At 39.0% G+C, this 17,135-nt stretch overlaps 1 protein-coding gene across 2 annotated transcripts in view; it reads left to right on the top strand.

The window, feature by feature from the left end:
* Positions 1–17,135, top strand: part of iqsec3a (IQ motif and Sec7 domain ArfGEF 3a) — a 139,187-nt gene that overhangs the window by 102,823 nt on the left and 19,229 nt on the right. For both annotated transcript variants that reach the window (XM_084111731.1, XM_084111730.1), the window contains exons 6-9: positions 4,033–4,155; positions 6,402–6,568; positions 9,963–10,102; positions 16,619–16,744. In XM_084111731.1, coding sequence (XP_083967857.1) covers positions 4,033–4,155; positions 6,402–6,568; positions 9,963–10,102; positions 16,619–16,744 — 556 coding nt within the window. The remainder of the gene's footprint in view (positions 1–4,032; positions 4,156–6,401; positions 6,569–9,962; positions 10,103–16,618; positions 16,745–17,135) is intronic.

Below are 17,135 nucleotides of genomic sequence, written 5' to 3'. Positions count from 1 at the left end.
CATTTAACCCAAGGTTGCTCCAATTGTATTGTCTCTGTAATAAGTGCATGCTGCAGCCATGGCTCCAGAGTCTTTTGTAATCGGCCACCGGAAGCTCAGAAATTGTACTAACCAGCTCTTTGGGGATGCTCACTACCTCTTCTCTCTCCCCAAACCTGATGATCCCCCAGCTCTGCAAAATTTGTTGCAGTTGTTGTACCTAAGTAAGGGCAGCGCAACACCCATAAGGACCCTAAAACAGTTTCTCAAGTCAAGTCAAGTCACCTTCATTAACAATATGAATTGTTTCAAAGCAGCTTTACATTGAACTTCTGCAACCGCTGCGATCTTCTTCTCCTGGATCAGGGATCCTAAGTACTTGAAATTTTTCACTTGTTCGATTTTAATCCTCTGGAGGTGAACGTTTACCGGTGATCCCTCGGTGGTGAGTGCCTTGGTCTTATCGATGTTGATCTTCAGCCTGAGTGGTTCAGCAAATCTGGCAACATCGTATAAGGTGTCGGTTGCCTCGGCTTCCATCCTGGCCAATATGGTTCTGTCATCTACAAACGCCAGGTCGGTTGTGTAGCCGTCGATGCCTTATTGGACTCCTCAGTTGTCCCTGAATGTTTTTCTCATGATCGAGTTGATCACTGCGTTGAACAAGATTGGGGAGGTGACATCTCCTTGACGCACCCCAGTTGAAATCTACTAACTCTACTAACTAGCTCAAGAGCTGAATCAGTCATTCACTTTTCTCTTTATTAGTCTACTTATGAGTGAAACTAACGAGTCAGATAATTTCAGACACTGAGTGCACCAGAAGCCAGAGCTGCAGATTCCATCTTCTGCCGAGACGTGGGAATTCATTTGGTGTGACCATCACAGTGCTTGGATATTTTCTAGCTGAATGTATATTGGTTGTACAATCATGAATTTGATATTTTTCACTATGATTTTGGACACCACTACAACTGGTAATCCCATCAAATAGAGCACTATAAAAGGGTAAAGGGGGCTATTTCGGACACATCCATACACAGTGTTTGGGGGCTCTAGGACCAGTGTTGGAAATCACTTGTGTTAGACCAACTGGGTTTGCTAACAGGTTGCAGTTTATAAAGATTACTGGGTTTCCTGCAGAAACTGGATCCACTCCCTCTCTATTTTTTTCTGATTGATATATTGCATACCATAGAGAGTTAACCTGTTGATGTCAAGTTGTACTTCATGATAGCAGATACAGTAATTTGTATGGTAGTTTGAAAAAAGAATCTATACATGAAAGGCCAGAAAAGGCTTGTACAACTGCTATTTAAGTCATCCAGAAACACAGTCAACTAGTAGGCCACATGTCTGTGCAGCTTTAGTTGTCTTTAGCTGTTTCTAATAATTCCAACACTTTGTTGACTGAAAATACAAAAGTGATGAGGATGTATGTGGAGCTGGAGATGATGCAGATAAGACTTGTGATAAATGGTGAAAAAACAGACCTTTCCAGACATTACAGTTTGTAACGACCTCTGGGCATCACTTGATTGGTAACAGCGACATTTGCATTAATTTCATATGCAAACACTCCAGATAAAAGCAGACCATCTTAGATGTCTTCAGCTCCAGGTTTTTGTTATTTTCACTTTCACATAATTCCAACATTAATGAACAGAGGAACTTTCCTCCTGCTGGTCTCCTTACTGTAGAAATGCAACTTCAGTCATGATCCACAATGTTCAGCAAGTGGCTAATCTGTTAATCCAGAGAGTACCACAGTACTACTCTGTCAATTTACAATACAACGACTCAGTGGGTAGCACTGTTGCCTAATGAAAGAAGGTCTCTAGTCCTGGCTGAGCTATAAGACCTTGGTATTTCTCCTCGGCATGCATAATAGGTGAATTATAGATACTAAACATTGCCTGTGGGTCTAAATTAATTTATGTGTTAGCCCTGTGATGAACTCACCATCCATCCAGGGTGTTTCCTTGATTTCCACCTAAGACACTGGGATAGGCTTCATCATCCCCGCTACCCAACATAGGACAGCATTTTGGAACATGGATGGATGTCTGATCTCTGTACAATAGTAATATTTCTGTATCTAAAACTCTACTATGAATACCCTACATTCATACTTCTGCAATGCAGTATCCAAGTACATTTTGACCATTCTGAAGCTGCATGCTGAAAAGCAAAAATGTGTTCTGCTTTTGACGCAGAAACAGTAGATTCGGGTTTCAATTTCAATTTCTACTACGTCAAAACAGATGGGGGGAAATTAAATTAGTATTAATGTTTAATGCAGTCCTTAGTATACAAAGCATCATTGTGAACAAGCTTTTAGAGAAGATTTTCCAGTGTTTTTCTGCTAGTAATTTTTCATGATTTTTTCTACTCTGCTAGAGCAACAACAAAACCCAAGTGAGACCAAGCACTTGTTTTTTCACATTTTCCAAACTGAGTCTCACAGGCATATTTCGCTGTAGAGTGAAGAACCACATTTCAGAAAACTCTTTTTATCCAAAAAAGGTAATTGATGGGAATTCTGATTCTTTTATGATCTGAGTCCCATCAGTGGAAAGATAACAGGTCAGACGGGATGGACGTTACTTTAAAGTCTTTCTCTCCTGTTCTTTGTTTTTCCATCTCTCTGAGGAGAAATATAAGGAACACATGGTCTGTGAGTGGAAAACTTTTAGATTATCAATAAAAAACATAATGCAGTGTTATTTTTTGCTCCCTTTTTTGCATTTTATTGTTAAACAGCATTTATGTTGTCTGATGTTTAAATTGTATTTGCTGTTAATGAGATATCATTTTTAATTTGTATTCTCTGAACTTGTGTTCACAAAAAAATAAACTGATAAAAGCATAACTGTGATACAAATGGTCTGAATTGGATTTGCCCCAGTGTGTTTGGTAAATTGGTAAAGTGGGTTTGATACGGAGATATGCTTTTTATCTACATTGTGAGGGAGAACGCTTGGGCTTTTTAAATATAAGGGAGTGTTATATATTTGTCGCTTTATGAGTGAGTGTTCTTCATACTACTTAATATTTCTTCATACTGAAAAAATGGCTGCTGAAAATTCACTCAACCATTCATATATTTGTTTGCATCTGTTCGGTGCTGAGGGAACTGACTAGCAGTGACTTCCTGTGGGTCTTAAGCTTAGGGTATACAGTATCGAGGGCAAAATTGTTTTTTTCTTCACAGAGTAGGGTGGAATGGAGTAAAAAAGTGACTTTATGTACATATGAACATATACATGCACATTAAAGAGATGTTAATTATGGACTTTATTAGAAATACAAGTATATTTAAATGTAAATAATGGTATGTGCCTGTTTAAAATGTTTATGCTTTTCAGATATGTGATCTTTGCGTGTGTAAATACACTATTGTCCATTCAGCTTTGTTTCTCATTTTGAAAGGATATTCTTCAGCAGCATTATAGAGAGAGAGAGAGAGAGAGAGAGACAAGCGGTGAACAGATTGTCTTACTGTTCTTGGATATTTATTTCCCTGTAGAAATGTGTTACTCTCTCTCTCTCTCTGTTTCCCTGTGCACCCGCTCTAAAATTGACAGCCGTTTCTCTTTCTGAAACCTCCAGCTGGCAGCTCAGCATAATAAACATGCAAACATGGGTGGAAGAAAAAATAATTCTCGTTTATTTTTCTATTTTAAATTTTATGGAATAAACATTTCCATGGTTCCGAATTAGTCAATCCAGAGTGAGGCTTCAGTTGTTTCTGAGGCTGGGAACGGAAACATTTTTGCCATTAAATGTATATTTTGAACCCCAAAAAAAGAACATTCTGTCATCATTTACTAATGTTCATGTCATTGCAAACATTTACGAAACAGAACTATTACCAATATCCACAAAAAAAAAAGCATCCGAAAAGTCTCATAAAAGTAGTCCACTCATAAAGTTGACCGTAGAGTCACCCCTTGTAGGGTCCATAAGCTTTCACATGTCTGCTTAATACCTTGTTTTTTCTTGCACTATCTCTCCCTCTCTCAAATTCTGTCTGTTCCTTCATTTTGATAGCTGTGTAGTGGATGAGATGGATTTCTCTGGGATGGAGTTGGATGAGGCTCTGAGGAAGTTTCAGGCTCATATCCGTGTGCAGGGTGAAGCGCAGAAAGTGGAGAGACTGATAGAGGCATTCAGGTGAGACTCCAGACACTGTTACACTCTCTTGCACACACACACATAAACGCTCTAGCCACCTTCATGTGTGAGGGGAAGATAAGAGTAGAGGCTGATGGGATATCTGTGCTTATGAACTTTTTTCATCCCTGTAGCACTAAAGGATAAAAATGCAAGCTGAACGCTCTCCATAAATCAATCGCATTTTCAAGGAATATGGCGCTGTGTTACATAAAAGTAGAAGCTGTTGCACTGCTGCAATAGTTACTTTCTGTTTAGATTGGAAAGCAATTGAGTAGTTGACATGAAACATTTTTGGAAGTTTATGCAGTGTAACATTGTTTCGAATAGTGTTTTGCTAATTATGCTAAAATGATTAAGATTACACTTAAAATATTAATTTTATTTTATTTTTTATTTTAAATAGCTTCAATTTCATTTGTTTCATTTTACTTTAGTTTTAGTCATTTTGCCATGTGCCTTCGCCATTCTTACTAGTTTAGTAATTTTAAACTTCAATTTAAACTTTTTTTTTTAGTAAGTTGCCAAGGCAACATTTAATTTTTTTATTTTCAATCTAATAAAAATATATTTTATTTCATCTGTATTTCAATTTAAACAACTTTTAATAGTTTTAGCTGTAGTTAGTTTAACAATAACAATACTGCATATGTGATATCACTTTAATCTGTGCAAGTGTAGAACGTTTCTCCTTTGAGACAGATGGGAGCGCGGGTTTCCTTGACAATGATGATCTGATAATCCAAATAATCATCTTGCTAGAACAATTACTTTCCATTCATACGCAGCAGAGGCTCTTATTGCGATTTTGAATCATATTGCAGTTGAAGCTATCAACGCTTCTGGGGTGATAGCCAAATATGCTTTTGTTTCCAGCACTGGAAATAACAAGTCTGCTGATGATCCTTATGCTGTGTGTGCGAGAGTGTTGCACACGTCTGCATCTGTCTGCGAGACACTGGTTTATAAATAACTGTGGTTGCATAACACAATCCAGCCTGTTCCCGGCTGTCTCTCCTGCATTGCCTTTGATATTTCCCAAATCTATAAAAAGAATGAGAGAAGGGGTAAATGGATGTAAAATATAACATTTACAAACAACAATACGACTTTTTAATGAATAAAAGGCATTCCTCATTACTGTAGTTCACTAAGTATCACTACTATTGCTAACACTTAGGGTTAGGGATTCTAACAGACCTGAAATTTTAAACGTCAGTGCACCACTCATCCTGCACCATGTGTCCTACAGTCATAAATACACTATAGAAAAATTGGAAACATTGGAAAAACGTGCGTATACTTCTGCACAAACGTGCTTGCAATTCACTGCAGTTTCCAGCTGAAATGAACACTAGAGGCTGTAAAAAACCAGCAACTTGTATTCGTTTTCACTCAAATTATGATTACAGGAGCAGATAATGGATTAATAAAGACTTATTTTCGCCATGTTCCTTTTGACGCTTGTGTCACAATTTGTATGGATTTTCAAATATAGTAAACTTGCTCGGAAGCAAGTTGTGGGATTTTAACACTATTAGTTAGTGTTAAAATCCCACATTGACTTACACTGAAGGAGAGAGACAAGTCATATTAGGAGAATATTGTAGAATATCAGTCATAGAATAGTGGAACCTATTGACTCTATGCCAATGAGCAACTATCTAGCAACACCCTACCCAGAGAGCAATACAGTGTCAGCCCAGATCCGGCCCACATCTGGTACGTATGGAATCCACGTGTACCAGATGTAGGCCGGATCTGGGCCGATTCTATGTTGCTGACTGGTTAGCAACCAACCCCAGCACTCCAGCAAGCACTTAACAAATCCCTGATCCATCCATTGATACCCTGATGATGTTGTGGGAAGTTTTGCAAAAACTTTCATTTTTTAACAATTCAGCCATTTTAAGGCACAATACAATATACTTAATCATGTAATGATTAAGTTTTACTTCCAAAGTTGAGATTTTTTTAATTTTTTTTATACATTGGAAAAATTCAATTGGATAAACACATTTTTGCAGTGTATATGATAGAAAAAAAAGTAATAAATAAACATACAAATAAATAAAAATAACACACAGTACAGCGCTTTTAATAACCTGTTGTTACACATGGACAATCACAGATGCAAATGATTTATGACCATAAAAGCTAAGCAGCAGAAGAGTCTATTAAATTTTTTTTTTTAAATAATAAACTTAGCTGTTGTTTGTCTCTTTATTGTTTCCTGTTGTTCTCAGTCAGCGTTACTGTATGTGTAACCCAGACGTGGTGCAGCAGTTCCACAATCCTGACACAATCTTCATCCTTGCATTTGCCATCATCCTCCTGAACACGGACATGTACAGTCCCAACATCAAACCTGACCGTAAGATGATGCTGGAAGACTTCATCCGCAACCTAAGAGGTGAGACATAAGGAAGATGTCTTAAAATTAGCAAATTCATTAAAATTGATCAAGGCTTGACCAAATACAAAACTTGTAGTCTATTCTTAAAAGTATATTAAAAAACTGCACTTGAAGATATTATAATATCAATGAAGGCCACTTAAGTGTACACTCTAAAATTAAGCAAAATATTTACTAATTTTGACTATAATGCATTTTCAATTAATTACAATTGACAATTAAGTATAAGAAAGTATGAAATTCAGTTTATGTTATGTCAAGGTTTATGTTCTGTGTTATTGTGTTTTTGTTTCTGTGTCTTTTGTTTCAGTTCAGTTTGACCTTTGTCCTGAGTATTTTGGTTTTGTGGATTAAAGACTGTTTATATTGTAATTCTGAGTAATTTGAGTTGGATTGTACATTTACATTTACATTTAGTCATTTGGCAGACGCTTTTATCCAAAGCGACTTACAAAGCAGGACTAGATTAAGCGAATCATCATGAAGAGGCAAAAACCAAAGCTACGCAAGGAGTGCTCAAGATACAAAGTTCAGGCATTATTCAGAGTAGCATAAGCCCGATAAGTGAGGTTTTTAGAGGGAAAGGGGAGGGTTTTTTTTTTTTTTTTTTTTTTTTTTTTTTTATGTGGTTAAGTGCTGTATGGTTAAGTGCTGTATGGATTGTACCATAATAGTGACAGTTGAACCCACCCTCACAACAAATATAGTAAAATGGATTGCCCATCGCAACATGGATGATCTCTGGAGGAATATGCAGAGGAGGTCCTGGAGTTGTACCATGAAGCGTGCTGGGATGACGAATCTCTCAAGTACATCTTTTGAAGCTGAATGGAGAACATCTTAGGCCAGATGCTGTGGTTGGAGGAGGACCACTTTCCCCTTTGTTGACTTCATCAGCTATGCTCTGTGAGTGTGTGGATCCTCACAGAGGCAGTTTTTGAGGAAGTGAATCAACTCCGACTCCCTAGAGCCTGTACCATCGCCAGCAGCCATCTCCCTGCTTGCTCCAGACCAGAAGCCTCATCTTCCCAGCCCAGAGAGCCATGGAACTACTGGAAGACCTTCCCCCAAGGATCCAGTGATGACACCTGAGCCTGCCACAGAACAAGAGACTGAGCCCGCCATGGACTACAAGCTTGAGCCACCTCCAGCCACAGAGCAAGAGCTGGCCACCATGTCCATCCCGGAGCTATAGCCATTTTCCACATCCATTCCAAGGCTGGAAGCCACCGTTAGGTCCATCCCAGAGTCGGTGTCATTGGGACAATCCACACCTCATTGACTTTGAGATAGTGCCAGCTTCCACCCTTATCCCTGCTCCTGAACTTGATATTCCTCAGCCGTCCCCTAGAAATTTCATCTGGACTCACCTGCACCCGCTGGTGCCTTGCAGCTCCTCAGCTTCACCTGCACAGCTATCACTCCAGCTCTCCAGCTCAGCCTCGGGCCCCTTCACCACCAGCATGCTCTGTGAGGCGGATCCCCAGGCTACACCTCAGTACTTCAAGCCCATATCTCCACCTGGGCCTGTCAGCCCTTCTGCTCAGCCTTGGCTCTGCGCTCCCTCAGCTCAGCCATGGTCCGCCATCTCTCGGGCTCCACTGGGCTCCCACATCCCTCCAGCTCTGCCTTGGTCAATTGTCCTGGTTTCGCCACAGACTTTTGGGCCTCCAGCTGTGCCTCAGCCATCCACCCCTTCGACTTCACCTTCCTTCTGGCTCCTCCATTGTCCTCACTCCCTTCAGTGTCACCCCATTCTGCCAGGTCATCATCTCCACCTCGGTCCCTCAAGCAGACGGCTCCACCTCGGAGCCCGAGGCCCTCGTCCCCACGATTTCACTGGGCTCTCCACCCTGTCCAGCTCCTCCTCAATTGGTCGACCCCCAGGCTACGCTCAGGAGGTCCATCTGGTCTCCACCTTGGCTCCTTCCTCCGTCGGTTCTGGCGTTCCCTTCTGCAAACTCCTCCAGTTCCCTTTCCATCCCTCCACCTTTGGACTATAGGTTGCGTCACAAGGACACGCCTTGTGGGCTTGGGGAATACTGTCAGGTTTATGTTCTGTATTATTGTGTTTTTGTTCTTGTGTCTTTAAGTTCAGATTGACCTTAAATATTCTCTGTTAGTTTCCTTGGTTACTGATTAGCCCCACCTGTGTCTCATTTAGTTCTTCCTGTATATGAATCATTATATGAATCAACTGAATCATTCATGTTGTATTGCACCATGACATTGACACTTAGTATATTATTTTAAAGTATATTAATTCCGTAATAAGTACTCTTTTTGAAAGTATGTTAAAGTGTACTTTTTCCACAAGTGTCATTTCTCATGCTTTGCATTTTTCCTGCCTTTCATTTTGTAAATGCAAATTGTTGTTTTCCAATTGGTATAAAGCATATACACACATACGCTTACACTTTCATTTCATCATAAGTTGGGTCAGGATCATTTCACATGACTAACTGAGTGGGCGAAACCTAATTAAGCATCAAAATATAATGCTATTGAAAGTGCCCTATGGCACATTAATTTAATGAAAACCGCCCAGTGACATCAGGGCTCTGTTAATCTCACAGTGTAGACTTTAATTTTCCATTACTCTGTGACACAAAAAAATCTCTGTACATTAGCAGATCTCACTTGGTCTCCCTGTATTGCTTTTTTTCCTATAAACTCCAAAAACTCCTACCACATGATCTACTCTGCTGCCAATCCCACAATCCCACACATCACTCAGCCCTCTCCCGTAGGCTAAGAAAAAAAAAAATTATATTTAGAATTTCCACCTCTTCATCTATCTCCTCATCTGATTTTGCATAACATTCCCTGATGTTTTCGTGACTCCTCAAGTCTCCCTATAATTTCATTAGGCAAATCTGTTTTGCTGCATATTATGTTCATAATGCAGATCTAGCCTAGTAGTTAGATCAACCACTTTCTCTTCAGACAAATTCATACAATGGAAAATACATATTAATTTTTACGCAGTTTGCAAAAATACCTTGACTATTCTTTTAGACTCAGTGTAAACAAATCAATACTTATTAACAAAAGAACAGGTTGATGAAGTTTAATAGAACTTAAACTCTGTTGACAGAACATGTGGCACATAATGCAGATGAGGCGATGAAAAACACCACAGGAATGTTGTGGACAAAGAACCGTGGAATTTTATTTATTTGTCTGTTTGTTTGTTGAAATGTTATATTACACAGAAATACAATTAGATGTGCCTACAAGATGTTTATTTTGTTGTGTGTTAAAGGCTGTTGCCTGGCAGGATGTATAATATTATGTAAAAATGTATTTATTTTTCTGTTAATTTATACTATTCCATACTTTTTGTGTTTTATGTAATCAAATTTTATATACTTTATGTGTTTTTACTTAGGGGTTGATGACGGTGCAGATATTCCACGGGACATGGTAGTGGGAATATATGAGCGTATTCAGCTGAGGGAATTGCGATCGAATGAAGACCACGTCACTTATGTCACTAAGGTGGAGCAAAGCATTGTGGGAATGAAAACGGTAGGTTTTCATTTTGGGCTTTTCTTTGCAGGTAATATCCGTATCAGACTGCATCCAAATATTTCTACATGACACTTGAATTTTTCACCATTCCTCCAACATAACTGAACATTACAAGTTATTATTTTGACATGCATACAGTATACCACCCTGGGACCATATTAAAATACGATAGGTGTCCTGCTGTTTCACCTCTACCATCTCTAAATGCTGCATGCATGGAGTGGCTTAATATAATAATTCATTGGGCAGCTGGTGATTCATTGCAGCTCATGCCTGTAGCATTGCTGCCATTCCTCATTACTGCAACAGAATAACTGTGGCATTGAATAACCTCATTGGCCTTTTTTTCTTCATTTACCTTACTTCACATTCACCCCTCACTGTAAGCTGTTTCCCACACTATAACTATGCGACATGTGAAAATTAACCAATATATTTTTGCCAGTAAAAACATCTTAATCATGCAAATTTTACTTGAGAAGGAAGATGATATATTATGATTGTAGAGCATACTTTGATATTTTAGAGTAAATTATTTGCATGTTTTTACTTTTTCGTTCTAAAATGTGTTTGAAATATGCTTAAAAACAAGAATTTAATGGAAGATATTATTTTCTAGTGGGGTAAGAAAAAATAAACTATTCTCTGAAAACACTTCTTAAGATCTTATACAGCTTTGCTCCTCAAGTTAATGTATGTTGTTTAAGGATGTTTTCCTCCCGGAGGAGGGAGGAGCCAGGGTGGGGACGAAGGCGAGAGTTGCTAGGGTAGATACGTAGGCAGGATTAACCATGGCGGAGACGAAGGTGGGAGGAGCCAAGGAGTAACCCTCAGCAGGAGAATCAGGATGCAGGCCCACTTAGAGGAAGTACCAGGTGGGACAAGAGGGACAACTTACTGAGACTGAGCTGGTGGTATTGGAGACCCAGGCGGAGCCGAAGGGGCCGGAGAGACCAGGTGACATCAAAGGATCTTGAGAACAAGGCGGAGCCGCAGCAACGAGCAGCCGAGATGGAGCCAAAGTTACCGCTGACTAAGGTGAAGCCGGAGGGAAGAAGGAGCCTGACCCAGCCAAAGGGGTGGAGGGACGAATCGCAGATGAAGGGCGACGACTGACCAAGGTGGAGCCGAGGAGGCAAGGAGCCAAGGTGGAGCTGATGGGGTGAGGTAAATTGATGGGTTTGGAGGTTCTAGGCAGTGCCAGAGGGATGACACTCCAGGGCGTAGCTGGCAAACTGGAAGCCCCAGGCTGGTCCAGGATATTAGATACAGACAGTTTAGGTGGAGCCGAAGGGCTGGAAGGAGCCAGCAAAGACAGGGACAAAGAACTGGGTAGCACAGACAGGGGTTTACAAAACCGCCTCCTTGACCAATACAGGGCAGGAAGAGTTTTAAAGCGGGCTCCTTGGTCGACACGGGACAGACAGATACTTCAGGAATGGCCCTCTTGGCCGACACGGGACAGGCAGATAATTCAGCCTGGGCACATGCTCGGCTCATGTGATCCTCCTCCATCTCACCAATGGTAAAGGGGAATCCGCAATGAAACCAGACCTAGTCCATGGCCGTCTCTGGGCAAGCGTGCTTTAGTCCGTGGATTCAAACCTTCCCAGAAAAGAGGCTGGCGTCATCATAGTGGATGAGATGTTGCAGATCCAAAAACCTCCACATGTGTTCCTTGAAGGACAGAGCCCCCTGTGCGAGGAGGAGGATCTTTACTGCCGCTATATCCATTGTGCTGGGTCTGTTCTTCTGTCACACTCACGATTGATGCAAATAAATAAAAGAGCTGGATCTAAACACAGGCAATTGGTTTTAATTCGATGGATACTAAGACTTGGCAGAACAACAGACAATAAACTGAAAGAAACACAGGGCTTAAATATCCAAACAAGCTAATCAACTAAACAATCAACAGGTGTCCAATGTGATCAATCAAATGAAAAACAATGGAAACAAACTCAACCACATGAAACGGAACCAAAACACGTGCTAAATCCACATAAAACAAACACAAGAACAGATCATCCGTGATAATCATCCTCATTATTTCTGCCCTATTCATCAGTACTGGCTCAAAGATAAAAAGCTATTTCTCTATAGGTCATTTAAATCACTCTATCTCTCTGTTCAGATTTATCTTCTTTTTTTTTTTTACACAGATTTATGAGCACACCTGCCGCTGTCATTAAAAAGCCTTTTAATGGTTTTATTGTTTTGTTCTCATAATGTCTGGTAGAGGACAATGCCTTAATCCAGAAATGGGTGCAGTAATGCAGTGTGTGTAGTAAGATTAAGTGATCAACTAGAATGAGGATTTTGTTCTCAGAAAACAGTTAATGCTGCAATTGTAGATCTTTCTCTTTGTTTTGAATCAGTTACATGTACGGCACTTTACCACATGTGTGTTTTAAATATGTTTTGTTATTTACTGGGTTTGCTGCTGATGTGGCTCAGGGCTGCATTTTCCAAAAGCATTGTAAACCTAAGTAGATTGTAAAGACCATAGGTTCTGGACCATTGGTTTTCCAAAACATAGTAAGCAGCCTATCTGGACTGCAATTTTAGGCATCATATGTGCCATTGCAACAAAAATAAAATAAAATAAAATAAAATAAATAACTAAAATTCAACATAGTGACTGCTCGAGAGAAATGTTGACTATAAAATACTTTTTAACTATGCTCGGTTTAAAAAATCGATTGTAAATCATGCCCTAATGCTCATTATCATAGTCATTGTATGGCAACTGATCATTTGAAATCTTTTTACTGGATATGTTTTTAATTCTGGCAAACATATTCCTATAGTATTTAAGCAAAGGCAATGTAGAATGAAATCTTCTGTTGCTAGTCAGTCTCTCTCAAGGTTCTGCTATTGAAGATATTCTCCATTTGCTGCAATGCAGTCTTTCTCTAGTGCTTAGCAACTTAGCGATCATAGAAATCAGGGACTTTTATTTATTGAAATCCTTTCACATTCACCAACAGCACAACTCTAACTGACTTACAAAAATGTTTCATTCTCTCATAGCCGGTTGTCATATTTATTCACCTTACACCGAAAAGCAAACAGAAAACAGCTGATTTAAATAAGACATGTTCATCTCATAGGCATGAATGGATTATCAGAATAAATTTGGTAGTATCATTTTTGATAGTATAATTTTGACAATATATATATATATATATATTTTTTTTTTTTAATTAAATTTATTTGTTTTTTTAGATGAAAATTTTCATTAAAGAATAAGCAAATAAACCAACCCTAAATAAACCCAATTTCTGCTGCTGAGATTTTGGGCTTAAAATCCTTATGGAGAAGCACTACTGCTCAATATAATATATAATTAATTGTGAATGATTTAATCCTGCAGCCCTCCAAGAAATATGGAATAATTAAATTGCCACCAGCAGCTTTTATTTTATATATAAGCTAAATATATATATTTTTTACTATATATATATATATATGTAATATGGGATCTGCAGTGAAAGTATCAGTATCCATAAAATATTCAAATAAAATATGAAATTTGACCTTATTCAGAGTAGCACCATGACAGGGTTGAAAGCGAGGCGGTGAGGGATAGACTTACCATGTTTTCAATGGCATCTGCTGTAAAAAGCTGTAAAAAGCTCATTCTCTTAGAATTTTCCACAGCTCATTTTGTCTGGAGTTTTTTGTATACTGAAATTTCCTGGAACGATATTATTCCAGTGTTTCGGCAGCAAAACAATCCAAAAACACATTAAATAACAGTACAACCCACTGAAGAGATGTTTGTTTGTCGCTTTCATTCCCGTTAAAAATCAAAGATGGCACTGCTGTGAATAAGGTCTATAAAATGTCAATGTCTTGAATATGAAACCTTTGCATTTTCATGAAACATCCGGCCCACAGTTTGGTAAATGTAATAATTGAAGTCTCCTTATACTTTCTATTAATGTTGCAATCTCCTGTTTTCAAAAGTGTGATTTCTGTATGAAATAGCTTGTGATAATCTTCTTATATGTCATACATTTATACTGCACTAGGCTTTTTTTATTGTATTGTCGTAGCTAATTTGATTTCTGCCGCAGTTTGCGCAGAATTCAACTGACCCAAATGATGTGTGGGAATCGAGTTCTGTCCTGTAATCATACCCTTACTTCTTCTTAGAGTTGATAAAGATGTCTCTGGTCTCTCTCTTCCCCTCACATCTCATTCATCACCTCTCTCTTCTTTTCCCAACCTCTCCATGGTTGGGCTTTTCTGGTTTTGCTGCCGTTGGGGTTTTTGCAGGTCATGTCCCAAGTTTGCAGAAGGGCAAATGTGGAGCAGACCTGCTGATTCTGATGTTGTCCTAGAACTTTTTTTGCTTGCTATGATGTGAAAGTGCATCAAATGCAATGTCACTGTTTTCGCCAGGAGGTCCTAAATAACATTTATATAATAGTCATGATTAACGTGGTCGACATTTATACAGAATAACAAACCCTGCCTACCAAGACATCACTGGCATATTCCCACTATTCCAGAAAGTTGCAAAACAATTTAATAAAAAAATTATGCTCCTTTATAAAATATGAATCTAATTATTTTTGTTAAATTCTGTTTGCTCTTTACTTTTATGCCTGTTAGACCAATCTATTTTGTTGTTAGCTTAGATGCTAATCACTTGAAACTCAAGCCTCCCACTTGAGGTGTCGAATGTTTTTTTTTTTTAAATACTTTATTTATTTGTTTGATTGTTTGTTTGTTTGTTTCAGACTTTAGGTGCTGCCATGTAGCAAGATAGTAAGGCAGCTCATTGGATCACCGCTATTGGAAAACAGCTAATATGTTTGCTAAAATACAAAGTTCTGTCATGAAACTCTAGATGGCGCAGGCTGATTGGGTCATTAACTCAATTACATCGTTCTCTATAGGGCACAGCTGATTGGTTCCTGCTGTATCAGTAGCCAATGAGCTCGCTACTCAACCTTCAAATACTTGGTTAGCATTTTCCAGTAGAAACCCTCCTCCTTCCCCAGCTCCACATGTATAGATCTGCTACGGGTAATTCATGTGCACTATATTGTACAGCAGCAGCATGTCTTAGGGGCCGATCACACCTGACGCGTTTTTCAGGTTCGAAAACGCGAGGTGCACAGCACTTTACATTACAAAGAACGAGCAGTGCGCTGCGTTTTTTATGTTGCTAGGCAACCAATGAAACAGCTGTGCTGTCAGTCAAGTAAACATCAAATCAGCCTTTTTATTACCTTTATTTACTTTCTGTTAACATTGTGGTAGTTACGGTTCGTGAAGTCGTTAAGCTCCTGGTAACCCGCGAGAGCACCACAAGTTTATCCTCTATCATTGCACTCTCCTGGCGTTCAAGCAACTGTAGCTTTCATCACTTAAACGGAAGGCCTGCCTCTCACTTCATTCGATTGGACAGTGGAAAAAAACGCGATGACGTCGGGCGCTTTTTCCGCTCGGAGTTGCTTTTTTTTCAACTTCAAAAATGCGAGGCGCAGCTGGCGGTAAAACGCGAGGCGCAGCAGGCGCATAAACAGCACGCAGAACGCTCGCTGCCATAGGAAACCAATTGAAAATAGGCGCCTCTCACTGCAAAAAACGCGTCAGGTGTGATCAGCCCCTTACTTGCTCACAGCTGCGTGCCGTATGTATGTTGGCGGTAGCAAGTCTCTACTTGCTCTGCAGCAGCAGCAGCAATAACCAACAGTAGCAGCAGCATAGCAGATCTATTCCACCAAGACCAAACATTTCAACATATCCATTACCATGCCAAAACACAGAGTGTTGACATGACAGAAATACAATTAACTAAATAATGTACTATGACTGTTCATGAGTGTCTATGTACACTAAGAGCAAATAGCCAGCCTTGTTGGCAGAGGCTATTCACACTAACTCTGCCCACTGACGTTTGGTTGGGCCAGACAAAATTACGGAAGACGCGGGATTCTCGGCAGCAGCAATAGTGTATTGCGTGGCATCCATTTAATAATTTTAATAAATATAATAATTTACACTATGTTATTATTGCATACTGTTTAATGTACAACAACACTGAGGTGCAAATAGTATATGCCACTATTTATAAGTATAAATAGCATCTAACCACTATTTCTACTTATTGCAAAGAAAATGCTGCTAATTGTATATAGTGTAAATAGAATCTATCACTATTTTCATTAAGTTTAAATAGCATATTGCTAAGAAAATGCTGCTATTTTCACTTTAATGCCGCTGCCATTAAAATATTGTGTGCTGAGAAATAGATATCAGCATTATTTAATATCAGTGGTTCTTAATGAGGGAAACACCAGCATGATTTAAGAGTACTTGAATTAATATGTTATTATTAATTATAAAAAATAAAAGATATATCTTGAGTCTTTGAGTCAAAAAGGCTGAGATTAAGAACTGCTGATTTAGATGTATTTGGATATAACAAATGAATAAATTTCACTCATGTATCTTCTCTTTTAGTGAAGTCATTTTACATGTGTCCACTCTCAGGTCCTGTCAGTGCCACACAGAAGACTGGTGTGCTGCAGTCGGCTGTTTGAAGTGACTGACATCAACAAAGCCCAAAAGCAAGCTGCTCACCAGAGAGAGGTCTTCCTCTTCAACGACCTACTTGTGGTAACAACAAGACACATTTCATTATGTAGAATGTTTCATGTAGTCACTTCTTGTCCTTTATTGATTGATTGCTGTTAATCATGACAAGGAAAAAGAGAAGATGACAAAATATAAGACATGCATTTTCCTTGTATTTATGGTCTACTACATTTTATTCACAATTACAGTGGAATTCTATATCCAACTATATGCAATGTACTCAACTTGATCTTCCATCAACTCTCCCACAACTCCTCAAATAATTTAGTCAAAGCCACAAAGTACAGCCCTTGAAATTAATCAAAGATTAAATGTCTGTTATAATTAATGGAGGGCATTAGACTGACTGAAAGGCTATCACAGAAATGTATTAAACTATTCTCATAATTACAAGAGCTCATTTTAATCTGGC

Source organism: Abramis brama (assembly GCF_963993115.1).
Source record: "Abramis brama genome assembly, chromosome: 4".
In the NCBI taxonomy this organism is placed as follows: Eukaryota; Metazoa; Chordata; class Actinopteri; order Cypriniformes; family Leuciscidae; genus Abramis; species Abramis brama.
The sequence above is the reverse complement of the archived record's forward strand: the minus strand, read 5'-3'. Positions and strand labels throughout refer to the sequence as shown.